Source organism: Leptidea sinapis, chromosome 1 (genome assembly GCF_905404315.1).
Source record: "Leptidea sinapis chromosome 1, ilLepSina1.1, whole genome shotgun sequence".
Lineage (NCBI taxonomy): Eukaryota > Metazoa > Arthropoda > Insecta > Lepidoptera > Pieridae > Leptidea > Leptidea sinapis.
In genome coordinates this window covers 26,154,177-26,171,698 of record NC_066265.1, presented here as the reverse complement: position 1 = coordinate 26,171,698, position 17,522 = coordinate 26,154,177, and the positions used below count along the sequence as shown (strand labels likewise).

The 17,522-nt window shown below is 33.2% G+C and overlaps 1 protein-coding gene across 12 annotated transcripts in view; it reads left to right on the top strand.

Moving 5' to 3' along the window:
• The first annotated feature begins 409 nt into the window (after positions 1-409).
• Positions 410-17,522, top strand: part of LOC126969193 (2-oxoglutarate dehydrogenase complex component E1-like) — a 67,081-nt gene continuing 49,968 nt past the window's right edge. For 4 of the 12 annotated variants that reach the window (XM_050814557.1, XM_050814549.1, XM_050814539.1 and 1 more), the window contains exons 1-8: positions 410-721; positions 1,199-1,325; positions 2,798-2,929; positions 7,172-7,322; positions 9,202-9,269; positions 12,134-12,266; positions 15,759-15,837; positions 16,829-17,005. In XM_050814557.1, coding sequence (XP_050670514.1) covers positions 1,239-1,325; positions 2,798-2,929; positions 7,172-7,322; positions 9,202-9,269; positions 12,134-12,266; positions 15,759-15,837; positions 16,829-17,005 — 827 coding nt within the window. In that variant the 5' untranslated portion in view covers positions 410-721; positions 1,199-1,238. Of the gene's footprint in view, positions 722-1,198; positions 1,326-2,797; positions 2,930-7,171; positions 7,323-9,201; positions 9,270-10,168; positions 10,287-12,133; positions 12,267-13,738; positions 13,842-15,758; positions 15,838-16,828; positions 17,006-17,522 lie in introns of all 12 variants that reach the window. The other 8 variants (XM_050814522.1, XM_050814531.1, XM_050814603.1 and 5 more) reach the window with 5 other exon arrangements.

Here is a 17,522-nt window from a genome sequence, read left to right as displayed (position 1 = left end):
CCAGTCGACCGACCATTGCGAAAGCCGTACTGCCGGTCGTTGATCAACTGGTGACCCTCAAGGTATACCAAGAGCTGGCGGTTAATTATGCTCTCCATGATTTTGGAGAGTAGGGAGGTAATCGCAATAGGCCTGTAGTTTGCTGGATCCGAACTGTCTCCTTTTTTTGGGATCAGATGGACAAGGGCTGACTTCCATGAATCAGGGACTACGCCTTTTGAATAAGAGTTCCGGAATAAACGCGTTAGCACCGGTGAGTACCTCCATTGTGAGTACCTCCTAACATAAAGAACTCAAGAAAACTTGAAGTTGGCAAATACTTCGAACTTGCGAGCCAAACTATTTGGGTTAGGAATGAAAAAAGAAATCCAAATCAAATGCCACTGTCAATTGTCACTTTATTTGAAATTGGCTGAGAAAGTCAGAAAATCAGAACTAGAAAGCTCATGTCCAATCGAATTTATAGAAAAATGTTTAAAATTATTACAAATTTAGTCTAGTTGCAGCGAAAATAATAAAGCCAAAATTGGTGAAGTGTTTTATGTACCGATCATTTAAACTCTAGCATCTTACTAATTAAAAATTGCGAATTTTTTTTATGTGCAAGTGCTAAAATTTCAAATTGGCCTTAAATCTAATAGAAAGGAACGTGTTATGTAACCTTGAGTCACGGGATTTAAGTTGTAAATTTATAGGATCATCAATTTGAGGGATATTACAGGTATATTCCGCTAAATTAATATATTTTTAATTAGTTTTATTTTCATGTACTGGGGAATTCCGTATTGCTACTATGACAGATGTAGGCGTCATCACATGATTATTTCTTTTAATATGCTTACTGTATCCACGGTTTTGTTTTATTAATATACTCTTTATTAAAATTATTAATTATTTGCTACTTCTATCTACAGTATTTTTCTGTTACTTAAAAAAAACAAAACATATAAAGCTTAATTATTACAATCATTACCATTCAATAGAAATGCAAATTAGTAAATGTATTTGCAAAATAAATAATCTTTTATTTATCATAAAAGTCCATTTTTTTTTCGACAAGCAAATTTAATAACTAACAATGTTCTTGTGACCATGGTAGCTGTTATGACACTCTTATTGACTTTGACCCATTTTCTATTAATATTCTAAGCTGAATTTGTTTCAACAATTGCTTACCTAACAATTTATGTATTTATAGGTATTATTGGGCATAAACAGAAACATACAAAAACTTCAAAATGCATCGGGCTAGATTGATACTACAAGCATCTAATAAAATTGGAAATTCAGAAAGATTTGCCTCTTGGCTTGTCAAGAAACCTCAGGTAATTTTTATGAGATAAATTTAATCTCTGGTCAAATCTTGAGATATGGGTACAGAATAAAATTTATTTGATTGGATGACAGTACAATAAAACTGAATATTTAAGGCCAACAAATATTTATTTAACACACTTTAACCTTTAATGTTTTGACTATATAAACAAATGATTTCTCTTCTGCCCTTGTAACATTGTTGTTACTGATAAAAAAATATCAGATAAGTTTGACATTGACCTATCAGTATTATTCATGATAGCAAATTTATTTTTTCATCCTTGTTCAAGATATTTTTTTTTGGCAAGAGAGGTGCATTTTTGTGTTATAGTTTCAAGGAGTCCAGTATTAGGGAATATGCATATTATTTCATATTTGTCTTTATATTAAATAATTATTTATTAATTTGTATTGTTTTTATTATTCGATCAAAATATATAAAATATAAGACAAAAGTAGCCAACTGATATGGACACTTTAAACTTGACATCATGTTTCAAATATCTGTGTTTTGTGCAAGTTATTGCACTTTAATGAAAATTACCATCAAACACATTGATTTAGGCATAATTTTAAAGAAACAAATTTTTGTATTAAAATATTTGAATTTTATTTACATATGCAGACTCTAATACAAGCCCATGAGTCATTTTGTCATAAGTTATTTGGGATAGTGTTTAAGTCAATACCTAATACAACTTCATGCTCTCTCATTTAACAAGAGATTCTCCAAATAAAGTGCTCATTGCACCTTTTCATTAATAAATACTTAATAAAAAATAAAAAATTAAAAAAAAAAACTGCCCAATGATGGAAATTAATATGTAAAATAGAGCAGTCACTTAGAGATTAAGTTATCATTCGTCATGCTTCATTTATCTTTGAAGTTGATAATATTATCAGATTTTTGTTGCAGTAACAATATTATAGTCATGATTTACACTTTGAATGTTTAATGGGTTAAAACATAGGCATACTTAACTTCTTTTATAGCTTTTATATAGCTTGTCATTTCAACTATCATAAGTCAACACCTCTGGCACTTTATTGTAAAGGCTACAATGAAGTTTCTTCATTTGCCCACATTCAATGAAGAGTGGCTTGATTAACTAACAATCAAGTCATATCCGACGAGGAAGATTGCTATAGCAAACTAAACCTACTATCCTACTACTATCTATGTGAATTTCAGTTTTTCACAAATACAGTGATAACCATGGATTTTTCCACAATAAAATGTAGCCTATGTCTTTTCTCAAGCTCTAGTCTATTGCTGTAAAAAATTTCATCAAAATCAGTTCAGTAGCTAGCGGCTTAAAAGTGTAACAAACGAATATACATTCACATGTATAATATTATTAAACATTTTTATCATCCAATATAATATAATTACATATTTTAATACAAGTGTTGTTACCTGTGTTATAATTAATAATTATGAATAAAATAATAAATAAATAAAATAAAATAATGTTTGTAGGCTGCAGTAGTACCAGCACTTAATAGGCTCAAAAGTTCAACTGCAGCAGAACCGTTCCTCAATGGATCCAGTTCGGCATATGTTGAGACCATGTACAATGCATGGCTCAATGACCCCAACTCTGTACATGCTGTAAGTATATTTATATTAGAAAATTCTAGTCATATTGCCTTACTATCACATAATTTTAGAGAAACAAATCAAATTCAGAACATTCCAAATCACCGGTTTTACATAATGAGTAAAAATAAAGGTGTTCTTATTTGTTTCTGAAAAAACTAACATGGCAAGGAAAAATAAATAGTTTAAATATTTGTTATAGCATAAAATTATTTCATTAAATTAAAATGATGTGATACCATAGATTGGAAATGGAGCGACCACCCTCAGGCTATTAAATAATAAATTTTATTGTATGATTTTATATAATGTATGTTATGTAACTATATTTTTATAAAAAAAAGAAGCCTGTTGAGTTTCTCTCGCCTGTTATTATATCATATTTTGAATAAAAATAGTTGAATTTCCACATTATTAATTTTAATATCTTATTGTATCATAATTATGATTATTTTTTTATGTAATTATCATGATTAGATTTATTATTATGAATAATGTAATTAAATATAATATCATCTAAACTCTCATGGTTGTGGTCTTCTAACGGGGAGGGGAGTCTTTGTGAATATCACATAACTATTTTTTCTAGCAGAAAACTGTAAAATTGCTTGAAAATTTATTTCTAAAATATAATAGGGCCAAATGTACCGCAATAGTGTTTGCGTAGTCGTCCGAAACTCGCAGAGTAGCAAAGTAGCGCTCAATTGTTGGAGCGCTATCCATCAGCTATGATTGTGATTTAAAATTTCGGTAATATTCACAAATACCAGTCCTTGCTAGCCTTCAATATATATAAAAGTTTATTTTTTCTCAATAATCCAACACGTCTACAGTCAAAACATAAATTTTGAAGAAACTCGCCTGTGATTATGGAAGAGGGGAGGGTGTTGGGGAAAATCTTACGATATCTCACAAAGGGGGAAAGGGGGGAGTGGTCAAAAATGCCTCACGTATATATGGACGCCGCCCAACATTGTGGAAAAATATTATTAACGTGTTAAAAAAAGATAAGAAGAAGTCATGTTTTATGTATAGACGACGACCTGTATAGCCGAGTGCTTAGCGATCCTACCTACTAAGCTAGAGGTTCCGGTTTCGAATCCCGGTAGGTGCAAGCATTTATATGATGAATATGGATGTTTAAATGTATTTATGTATGTTTAAGTAAGTATATTGTATTAAATATATCGTTGTCTTGCAACCCATAACACAGGCTTTATGCAGGCATGCTTAATTTGGTGCAAGATAATTTGTGTAAAAAGGGTGTCTATATATATATTTGTTCTATTCCATTTAGTATCAATATCCAGATGACCGAGCCTTGCTCGGATTTTTAAGAATGTACAAAAATGAACAAAAACAAAATTAATAGGACATCTGGATTCGAACCGGAGTCTTCTGCTTTTCGGATCACCCAAGGTCCCATCAGAGCTATTACAGTCTTGTATATAGTGGCGAAATTTACCTACGTATTCTAATGTTATTGTAGCTGTTTCTCATTAAAAAACACGGATAAAACTACATTATTTTAAATTTAAAACTAGCTAGATCTATTTATCGCCCCCGAAATCCCCCTGTATACTAAATTTTATGAAAATCGTTGGTGCTGTTTCCGAGATTCAGATTATATAATATTTTATTACGTTTAAAGATATAAGATATGTAGGTAAGTATTCTTTGAGGTCATATTATGAGCACACAAAGCGCAATAAAACTAAAATTAAATTGTTCATTTTACCACAAGTAAGTCACAACGCACTTGAAGCAGATTATCATGCGATGTCTAATTAAATCTGGTTCTGTCCGATTCAACCTTATTCAAATTGACTTAATCCTACTCTAAATAGAGATAATTGGTAGGGTAAATTGGTGAATCACGACACATATTTATGCAATAGTATTGTATTTACACTAATAGGATATATATTTATAATGTATTTTGCATTTCTTAAAGCGTGTCTTTGTAGATTTATAAAGAAACATTCATTTTAGACCGCTCAATGTTATGTAAATTTAGGAAAATTTAAAAATAATTATATTGCATATAGCCCAGTGGTTAGTGACCCTGCCTGCTGAGCTTAGAGGTCCCAGGTTCGAATCACGGTAGCTGCAAACATTTTGATGTTTGTTTCCGAGTCATGGATGTGAATATGTATTGTCCTAGTTTGGGGCAAGATAATTTGTGTAAAAGTGTGTCAATATTATTTTTAGTTAATTATAAAATCTTGTTGATTAATTTTCGAATACCGTATCTCTCTACATTTTCTTGCGTGTGTAGTTTACTGTTTACCGTCTGGGGGTTATCAGATAATTATTATTTAAAGCGAAAATAATGACCACGCCCTCTGCGTTATCAGTAGACTTCGAACGCCGCGTCTCGATTTTCCTGAGGTTAAATGAATACCATGAGTAATCTACTTATCACACTAGTTATCATAGTGTTTGTAAACACAACAGTATTAAGAAATCTTATAATTATTATTAAGTTTGATTATTATAGTCCTTATTGCATTTGAAATTAAAATAAATTTTAATGTAAATATTTATGTATAAAAGCCCTCATTAATTTCTTGCGTCTGTTCTTCTCTGGTCTCATGTATAAATTTTTGAATTTGGGTGGTGGTTTTTGACAGTCAATTAATTAGTGAGTTAAAATCTTGTTTTGTATAAAAAAATATGTGTTTAAAAAAATTTCACCAACCAACTTTTCCGGTTAAAATTACCAAATACAAAAATTTTCATTGAAATTTCAGATTATATATAGATAAAACAATCGTCATCTAAATAAAGTATATACACAACCTAACCACATTATATATAAATTTTTTACACTATTACACCTGATGAAATATAGTGTATATTTTAGCAGTAGTTTAAATAAAATTGACCTAAATCTCAGATAGGTACATATAAATTTATATACTACTAGGTAACCCGACGAACGATGTTCTGTAATAAAAAAAAATTCGTTTAAAAAAACCGACTTCAAAAACTGAAAAGTATCAAATAACTAAAAATTTTATTTAATACACCTAAAACACCTAAAAACACCTCTTATGCAAACCTTTACCTTTAATATTAATAAAATACTATTATTTGTATGTGCTACCAATTGATGGGTTTTAAGTCAGTGCCAAGCCCTAAACAAAATTAAACTTAATATTATAAGCAGCTTACTTACTGTAATTATTTAGGTTGTCTGGCCACGCGTGTCTGTACGCTTGGTTCTAGACGAAGCTATCCCGCTCAAAGTCACGCGTGGCGAGTGTAGGTACCTTTATTACATTTGGCTTGGCACCTACTTGAAAGCTATCAATATGTACACATACAAATAATAGTATTTTATTGATATTAAAGGTAAAGGTTTGCATAAGAGGCGTATTAAATTAAATTTTTAGTTATTTGATACTTTTCAGGTTTTGAAGTCGGTTTTTTTAAACGTAGTTTTTTTTTATTTTTTACGTTTTTGTGGTTATTAATAATAATATATAATCAACCTGAATGGAAACTCCAAAAAAAAAAAGCCGTACACAGAAAACAATTGTGTCATCCAGCTAGACTATAATTTTCATATAAATGTTCATAAAGTGTAAACTATTGGGCCAAACTATGTAAAATTTTTATGGGACCAAACGGCATCTATTTTTTGTATCGAACAAAAGAAAATCGTAAATCGGATCATAAATCTCAGAGTAATCGGTGTACATACGTAAAAAAAATATCAATCGAATTCATAACCTCCTCCTTTTTGAAGTCGGTTAAAAGTTTTAAGGTAAAAGGTTTAAATTTCTGTAATAATTTAGTATGTGTCATCTATATAATTAGGATTAATATCGTATTTGTGCTAACATCATTCATATTACCGCTTTATAATTGACAATTTTTAAGATATTAAATTGAATATAGTATGTTATCCTTAAGAGATAGACATATGCCCTCGCGGACTTTTCTGTAGATGTATATAAGATACATAATTCCACAATACATTATTTTCTTATATATCAAAGCGCTTAGACAGTGTTTTAGTTGAAAGCTCCCAGACGTCATTTTTTTTCTGGCACCAACAAATATTGTTAATTTATACAAAAACTTATCATATTATATACTTAAACCTTCCCCGAGAACCACGCTATCCATTGGTGAAAAACCAATGGATAGCGTGGTTCTCAGCATGAAAGTCGGTGCAATAGTTTTTGAGTTTATCGCGAACAGACGGACAGACGCGGCGGAGTCTATATTGTGTGTATATTTTAGTCGTGGGACGCATTCTTCCGAAACGCCACAAACGGTGCTCAGCCCGGAGTGGCGTATACATCGCCACCGAACCTGGCGCCCTACTCCAAGAACGAAGTCCCACTCACCTCACTGGTTCCAGTCTCTGGTGGGATGCCCTCAATCGCGTCTGGTAAGTTAGCTTAAGATTCCTTAACTACTTATCTACAGTTAAGATGGTCACGATTTGAAAGGTGAATAAATAATATGCAATGCTGGTAGCGTTTCCTACTAATAGGCCAACGAGAGTAAACTCGTAGCTTCTTGACCTTGACTTTCATATAGTATAGTGTGAAGTGACATCTAATGCCGTTGGGACATTTCAGGATGCGGGTTAGATTATGGGTCGCCGGCGCCTTTTTATGCCAAGCAGTAATGTGTAAACATTATTGTGTTTCGGTCTGAAGGACGCCGTAGCTAGTCAAATTACTGGGAAAATAGACTTAAAATCTTATGCCACAGTTGAAGTGCCGGCCGCTCAGAACTTTTGGGTTTTTCAAGAATCCTGAGTACTGCATTGAATGGACACGGCGTATCAATTACCATCAGCTCATCTCGTACCTTATTGTCATAAATAAAAAACTCGCGGAACTAAAGGACAGGGCGTTCGTATCCGCAATGCGACGAGTTACGTAAGCGGTGATGACGATTTGACCGTAGCAAGTTTTGATAATTATTGTGATACGTCACGTCACACATACGTCACGTACGAAATAAATAGTAAGGTATTCCAAGATCCGAAGTGGATGAAATGGTAAAAAGGCGAGTGGCCTTTACTCAGCATTTGGCCGTCAAAGACCTACAAAAATAGCTATAGAGTTGCATGACACTGTTGTTATCGTCTCAACTCTCAACGAGCATAAACTCGTGGTAGGGGACAGGACGTTCGTGGCCGCAATGCGACAAGTTACGTAAGTCTTGTTTGAACCGCAATAAATTTTGACTATAGAATATTTTCCTGCAAAATTTTCACCTGAAATAGTATACACTATAGCGTAATAGTTTGATTTTGATATTAGAATAAGAGCCAATTTTTCAAATCGCAATGTATAGCCTGGTAGCTAACGAACTGATAAAATTATCTGTTCAGTTATCAATCGCATAAAATATTTAATGCTCCTTTACCGATCAGATAGCTATCTGTGGTTTTTCTGTTACTGTCTTCACACTCGTGTCGATAGAATGAGATAACATTATGCATAATTAGGTAGGTACTTATGACAGAGAGAGCACGTAGATTTTATACTATTTGATATATTTTGATTGACGCTCACCACAACATGAACTCACAGGTTCACAGATTACCAGCAGCAATATGGATATAGGCTGTTAGAGTTTTTTAGTACTTTTATCGCCTCTACGTAGGGCATCCTTGGAGACTTTCGACTCGCTAAACTATGAAATGAAATATTTTGTTTATTTTCTCATGCCTGACGATAATGCTGAGTTTTAAATAAGGCCTTTTGGAAATTTTATATCAGAAAATGACCAAGTTTTGCCCGATTAAATTAGAACACTGGAATTTACCACTCAACCGTTAATATATACATGCGAAGTGTTGGGAGGTCGTTTATTGAATATATACCTACTAGCTGACCCGACAGATGTTGTTCTGTAGATAAAAAAATACCTACTGTTTTAAAGGAATTTGCCAATAATATTTAAAACATCAAGAATTATTTCGTCAAAAATGCTCCCTGTTGTTATAATGAAATTTTCACAGTGGAACTGTCAAACCATGCGTCACTAAATTATCTCATAGAAAATATGTCCATACAAAACAAATTAAAAAAAATAATTATGGGTCCCAAATCGAAATAAAAACTATCCTATATCGCAAGTTGGACTAAGATGCAATCCATGAAGTAATAAAAATCCGTTCATTTGTTTAGGAGTCCATCGCGGACAAACAACGTGACACTTAATATATATATATTAAGATAATAATAACAAATTGTTGAAAAAAAAAAACAAACAAATATTCTGTTATTTATTTGACACAATTACCACAGGCTCCCCGATCAATGAGAAGATAATCGACGACCACTTGGCTGTGCAGGCGATCATCAGAAGTTATCAGGTGAACGAATATTCCATTTTTACAGCCCGCTTTATTTATTATGGTTTGCAAATTTTATTTAGTCCTTACACTGTACTAGCCGGCACTGCTCCTGATACGCGTTATCGCGCGATACCTAAAGCGTGAAAATTGTGAGAGTGAGCGCACGATATCGACAATACTATTTCCTCCTGAGCGCGCCACAAGCGGTGTCGGCTACTACGGTACATTTACTTCAAACTTTAATGCGTTACAAAAAGGATAACGAAGTATTTAGTTGAAATTGCATCATACAATTGTATCATATAATCTAGAATATTTAATATGTCACAATAATAGTAGTATCTCACAGCAAAGCTCGGTGATTGTAACTATCGTCATTTTGGTATATTTATATGGGACATGGGCCAAGTAGAAGTTCCTTGCTATTATAAATATTATGGAAATTATCAAAGGAAAATTGGATTATAAATATACATTGTTTATGGCAAAATTTCTCTTACGGCTTAAATATTTGAGAGGCGTCCAAATTTATTGTTGGAAATCAGTGACGCATACATTTATTGTTAATGTTATAACTTGAATTAATTAAAATATCCAAGATTTTTTGCCTTTTTAATTGCTTACAATTTTGATTTTGAAGAGTCTCATTAAAGATAATAAAAGTAAAACACATTTTTCTCTTAGTCGATTCAGTTTTACTAAGTCGATCTAAAATATTCTTTATTTATGCGTAATTGAATAATAATGATTTTTTATACTCCCTGCCGAAAATGCTCTACGTAGGACAATAATTTCTAAATTCATTATTTTGCTAGGTATTTTTGTTTTTACAATAGTTATTGAAAAAAAATGTAGTACATGTGTATGCGTCACTGTGCGTTGTGAATAATATGGTGTCGGGTGACCGATCCTGACAGGCCCGTGGTCACCTTGCGGCTGACGTGGACCCCCTCGGCATCACGACGGCCAACCTGCCCCAATTGGGCATGCGGGCGCCGAGCTCCGAACTCATCATGAGGAAATATTTCAATTTTGGTACGCAGCATCACTTGGATGATGACACAGAAGATCCTCTACTAATACGCTGCACTCACGACAGCATAATGTACCGAACATATTGGGAATATAACATATCCATGAGAGATTAAATCTGACATAGACGGGCGCTCCAGCGCGATACGCTATACGTCGTTTCGGTTTCGCTTTTTGACTCGGATCATATTGCCAATTGGACGTAATTCCTGAAAAACGTTCCAAGCCACATTCATCACATTTTAAGGAATTCGTGTTGAAAGTTTAATCAATATTCGTGTATTCCATACATGTGGGGTTGGGCTACATTTACAGTCATTTAAAGAGTGACAGTAGGGCTGCCATTTTTTGTCAGTCCGTTAATATGAGTCACGTAACCAGTTTTGTGTTCTTAACTCAATTTCGACATGATTGTGGTTTGGCACGTTTTTCTGGAATTACTTCCAATTGTTGACAGCCTGTTGGGCATATGTTACTGCTAAACAGTAGACCATGTTATCATATCTTCGCTTATTCCAAAAAAAAAACAACCTGTGGTTTACGCCAGCCTGTGTCAGCTCACAGTAGTGGACCTTCTGTGTTGTCTGTTTTGTGGCAACATATCGGCGTGCGTTGTCTAATTGCTGCTCTGCGTTTGGGAACAATCACTGTATTAATAATTACTTCGAATTTTCAACTAACCAACGTAAAACGTACATATCTACGAGATAATACAACTTTTTACCTTCAGGTTATAATTTGAAACAATTTTGTAAAAACGAATTGTTGATAATACAATTAGTTAGTCCTTTTGTTTAAGAATGCAAATTTGGTCGAACCATATTAATTTTATAGCTTGAAAACATATTTCATTCCCTTGCTTAGAAGCCCCCAATGGTGGTACCATTACACAAAACCTAAACCCCTATAAAATAGAAGGAATCAGTGATTTCTGTCAAGTCATTTTAGCAAATATATTCCGGCCACAAATCGAAGAATTGAGTTATTTCACGAACATGTAACTCAATATTTGGCGATATCAATCTTTTTAGATTTAAAAATTCACAGAGTTAAAACTGTTCAGAAGTCGAATACTGTAACACGAGTTTTTCGTGTCTCTATTGAGATTCGACTTACATCTACTATATTTCGTTCAGTCACTTTTAAAATGATACATAAATGTTATCTATCTGCACTCTTCTCCATATGGACTTTCACTTTGTCAAATATTCTCCAGATGCATTTAACAGAAACTAAGACCTTCACGTAATAATATGAGTGCTATAGATGCTGATTACATGATTGAGTAAGAGAAAAATAACCATAAATACATGTATTATGTGTTTTTGCCAAATAGAAGTGATTGTTTCCAATAATTGATACGTATATTTAGATAAATAGTATCGTCTTTACGCTTATTAAACTATATATTAATCAGTCGTGGAGTGTCGAGATTAGATAATAATAACCATGATATTAAATCATCCTGCATGTATGTTTAAACATAATATCTAGACATTTTCTCTTCGTATTAATTTGCAGTAGATCATAGAAAATGATTTATTGAATGATTAATTTTTCATAACATTTCCGATGGCCATTACTAAATATCATTTGGTATGTACATTTTGGTTTGTACTAACTCATCCATCGACCGATCTTCGAGAATTGCTAGTCTCAATTCTAATTACAAAGAAATGATTTATGTGAAATTTGTGCTATTTGGGTGTTATACTATTCTATGCTTTGTTTGTAGCAACGGTGAGAACGAATGCTCTAAATGATTATGCTGAGGGATGGGGTGTAAGGTTAACGAAGTATCCCTCCGCTTGTATGACGATACTTATAAATTGAGTAACATTATTCGATAGTCACGCGGTCACCTAGTGGCGCATCTCGATCCGCTCGGCATTTCGACTGGCGATCCGATCTCGAGCGGCGATTGGCACGGCGGCTTGCGAGCGTTTGCCAACGAAGCGGTCATTAGACAGCACGTACGATTCGGTATGACCCGTGCATTCAAAATGTATCGATAACTTCACTCTAGCATATTGCAATTGATTATTACTAACGGTATAACTGGGTTCTGGATTTTCTTTCACAAATCTCGTTTAAGTAGCTCTAATTTATACCAAAACTCTTTTTCTTTTGTGATTCGATTTGTAATTGCTTTTATCGTAAGCTATTTTTTCTAGAAAGCATATTATATGAGCAATATTTACTATCTTATTTTATAGCATAATGCAGATTATAGTAAAAATGTTTTTATTGTCCTACCAGTTGATTACGTTTTAATGTTCAATCTGCAATATAATCTATAATTTGGGAAAGTTTCGGGAAATGCGCGCTTTTTAGTTACTGTAGAAACTTAGCTACTTCTGGGTCATGGTATATTATTATTAAATTGTCGTTTTTATTATATATTATAACAATTATAATACTTAATTACTGACAACTACTATTAAGTCGCTTCAATAGTAGGTTAATTGCAGATTGCATGATAATTACTACAACGATAAATAAGAGCTTTCATATAAAATAATATTGTTTATTTCCACATTATTATCAACAACGCTTGCGATGCGCGATATGCACAGTTTTATAACTAAAATAGTTAAAATTTGAGACTAGCTATTTAGACTCGGTCATCATACAAGTTTTTCGATTATAATTTCAAATAAAGAATTCATTTTGATGTCAATCACATGTCATTCTGCAATTGTCTTAACAACCTATGTAATCATATTCCTTTACTAGATAATTTGGAGGAACCAATGGGATTTCATATCTTTAATCGGTTAAGTGTATTTTACATTTCTCTTCAGGACAAAATTTCAGAAAAAACTATGTGTATTAATAAACCTTGTTTTTCCGCTCTCCTGTAAACAAGCGCTTCATATCATATTTGATGTCTGTAGTATCGATTTTTTGGACGACACTAGTAATTAATATAATGAAACGAAAATAGTAAAAATTGTTCTAAAGCGTCATATTATTTTCTGGGTGTTATATATATTAGTATGTAAAAACTTATTTTTGTAGATTATTAATTTAATGTATTTGTAGGGCAAATATTTAATGACAACTTTGTATATATATTTTTACACAACGTTTTAGTATATAAAATATGTGTAGGTAAGATGTTGTATAAAATCATCAATCAATCAAAAATACTTCATTATATCAATCACCGTTATCTACGGCTAAAAGTCTTATCTGTCATTTGAAAAGCTTCTAACTACATTGATTTATTGATCGATCTCAGAACGTTTCTTCGAATGGCCAATCTTAATTCGACTATCGAGATGTTCTTGATTTATATGCTAATGGAACAAACTAGCCTTTCCTACGAAACTTAATTTTTTGTTCGTTTCCAACATTTATTATTATTTTCTTATAGATAAAATTTGTTGAGCTTCTTTTCTACTTGAATTAACGCAAATAATATTATACTAAACACAAAACTGAAAAAACAGATCCGAGGACACCATATAGCGAAACTCGACCCTTTGGATATAGCAAACCTCAATATCGCGGATAAAAACCCACGGGAAGTGATTCACAACAGCTACAGGTTTGGTAAGGACAAAAGAACCTGCATAGAGCACTCCTGGCCGTTCGGATAGCGTAGTAGTTATGGCGACGATGTAACGTCTATGGATACCATATACTTTTGGTTGCATTCCATATTTTGTTACTTTCTGTTTTATTATGTTAATGTTGCGATAATTTGGTCATTCGCGCCATAGCTACCCGTTTAATGGCGCACGCGCACTGCACAAATCCTTTGTTGCATGACATATATATGACCTTTACAATATTGCTTGTCTTCATTACATCTCATGGATTTTTTTTGTCTATGGTTGTTAGTTCTTCTATTTTTGTTTATTTCTGTTATTTTATTGACTTAACAACCCATCAACGGTGTTATGGTTAAGTTTCACAATGCACGAATTTCGTTGGAAATCATTCTCTCTTCATTACAGCTACTGGTTAGACTGGGACATACGTAGCAAGCTTATATCGGGTTTTAATAGCACGGGAAGTGTTTTAGCTTCAGGTTTGGTATGGGCAAGGCTGTATCTCTGGCCGTTGCGATAGATGTAGTTAGTAGTAGTTATACTTACGACATAACTTCTGTCTATGTCGATTTTTACTGTTAGCTGGGCTTTATCACTTATTGTTACTTTTACTTTGGAAGTTTCAACATTTATGGTTATTTACACCATAGCTATACCTTACCCTAGTACACAATTCCTACATTGCACAATATTTTATTACTAACTCAGGTTCTATGCTCTTCCTCATGTTTTGGCTATTGTTACAAGTACAGAATTTTCGCATTTGCATTAGCAATTGCTTTTTCCTCTTCGCGTACTTTATTAATGAAAGTCGTACTTGTCCTAGATAGTTGGGATTCTCGATCTTTCAGACTACTAGTTTCTCCTTATTATGTGTTTTCTGCAGGCAATGTGCCTAAAACTTAACAATTTTGGTATTTTTATTTTACTACCTCGTATGAAATCATAATATGAAAGTTTGTTATAAATTATTTAAAATACGAAAGTTCCATTCCTCTAGCTACTATATTTTCCATGTTATAAAGAAGCACGTCTCTGCAATTTATTTTTTATCATCGACATACAATATGCTTGTCTTCATTACATTGTTCAATTACCTTTCAATGAAAATTGTTTCACGAGAATCGATTTGGAAAATGAAACTGTTTTTTATAGCATAACGTTTCGTATTTGTGATATAGTATTGAATTTTCAACATCTGCGGATACCAGTAATTTGTAGTTGTTGGCACTCAGGTTGCTTATTGTAAATATGATTCAGTTAATGTTCCAAAAATAATTTTGGCGATGGGAGTCAAATTAGATTTTGAAAAAGTCTTTAGCACAAAGTATATTTATCATAATTTGCATTTTACTCATAAGTACGAATGTCTTATTAAGCATGCGCATATTGGTTTTTTTGTATACCTATATTATTGTTTTCGTTTTTAAATTTGCATGCAGATTTCATATCTGATGTTGGTATGGGATGACGGCCGATTGTATATTTATAAGTGTCATGTCTAGATGGTTGGAAGCATTGCGGGGTTTTGTGAATCGACCTTGAATGTTTTATTTACGTATCTGTTGTTCTGGATCACGTCCAATGTATTTCACAGCGCGTAACGCAAGATGCGAGTTTAAAAGTGAAATTTGTTACGTAATATCATATGTCATGTCTGAATTATGGGCTTATTGTTAATTAGAGCGGGACAAATATTGTATGTAGGCTAAGTTGTAACTAGTATTGTGTGATAAGCTAGTAAAGGGATATGTTTACTCCACTTTCAAATAATGTATGCTTCTTTTGTGCTTTTGCCTTTGACCCTTATGTATTCTGTATCTTAATTGCTTTATTATTTTAATAATAATCAGCTTGGGTGTTAAACAATAGACATCTGATAGCTGTCGCTTTTATAAAACACTTGAAATTTTAGATGAAGCTGATATGGACAGAGTTTTCAAACTACCGTCGACGACGTTTATTGGTGAAAAGGAAAAGGCCTTGCCGTTGAGGTAAATGAGATTACTTCAATGTATATTAATGAGATACGTCATTTTATTGTAAAAACAAGTTTCTATGTAGGTATGTCTTTCTGATACGATCAAGAGGAAGTGTTATTTAAATGTCGTATAATAATTAGTCACCAGAAACAAGAACAAAACAATTGCTATGGATTTTTACTTAAGGTCACTTTTGTCGTGTACTATTGTTACACGCCATATTATTTTTTTATTATAACCATTGTGAATTCACAATCAATAATTTGTAACCCATACCTATTACGTTACTACGATAATCGTACGTACTAACTACTACATAAGTAAAATTATAAAAGATAGTGGCAGTAGACGGCGGGCTAGCGTTGTGCGTAAAATCGATAGATAAAACTGCATAGTGGACCGCTTGCAGTGTGTAGAGTAGTATTTTCTCGATTGTTATCGATAATCATGATAAGGATGTACTAATCGACAATCGAATGCGCAATAGCACAATTTTCGATTCAGTCGATTGTTTCTGTATATGCAACACCTGGCCATCTCTAGTGTTATCGTAATAGCAGCCATAGGCGATCAATCCCGTCTATTACAACAATGATTGGACGATTCATTATAAGATCCACAAACTTGGGGCTTTAGACGTGAAATCTGTACGGCTTACATTTTTGAAGGGTGGCTTATTGCTTTGACCTTAGATGATTTATACGTTTAGATAGACTGTCAAGCTGTGGAGATGAGAAAAAAATTAGTTAAACAGTTAACCTCCACTTTGAGCAATGCACACACACTAACACAAAGTGACATACAAATCGCTAGTGTTAGACGTAGCTTGTCACACACACTAAAGTAATAAACCTGGCCTATTTTCTTGATGCTCTATCTAGAAGTATAACTATTTTAAGGCTTTAACATTATTAAACTTACGGACGATATTCCGTGAGCGTTATCACAACAGAGACAAGACAAATAAAATGACTGATAAATAAAAATTCCTTTAAAATTGCAGAGAAATATTGAACCGTCTGGAGCAGGCATATTGCAATAACATCGGCATAGAGTTTATGTTCATAAACTCACTGGAGCAGTGCAACTGGATCCGGCAGAGAATGGAGCCCCCGAATGTCACCAAGATGAACGCAGACCAGAAGAGACTGATCCTGGCGCGCCTCACCAGATCCGCGGGGTAAATATCGATTAACGGCCGTTCCCGATATTCAGTCTATCTCTTACTTGAGATAAAAATCGTAACTATCGTCGACTTTTCTGTCCCAATAACCTTATCCGTACACGTTGTCTGTCAATGGGATAACGTATAGCTTACCAGCGATAGAAGTTTGTATGGAAATTGCAATTCACGCGTCCCAATATAATGCGATAAAAATGATTTATCGGGTATATAGGGACAGCTTCAGATTATTGACAGCTAATCACTGGCAGTAGAAGGTAGTAATTTATCTCTATCTGTAGATAGTATATTGGGAACGGCCGTAAATCAAACCAAACATTTTTCATATTACAATATTCTAAGCTAAGATCATCATTTACGTAAATTTTCTATAATTTTATACTTAACGAATACAACACATTGGTGTGTTTTAGCCACTAATGCCCGAACTGGAAATATTAAAATCTGATTAGTTATTAAAATACATTTCCTCTCCTCTCCGCTTTGGAATTGTGAATACCGGGCCTAACGTACG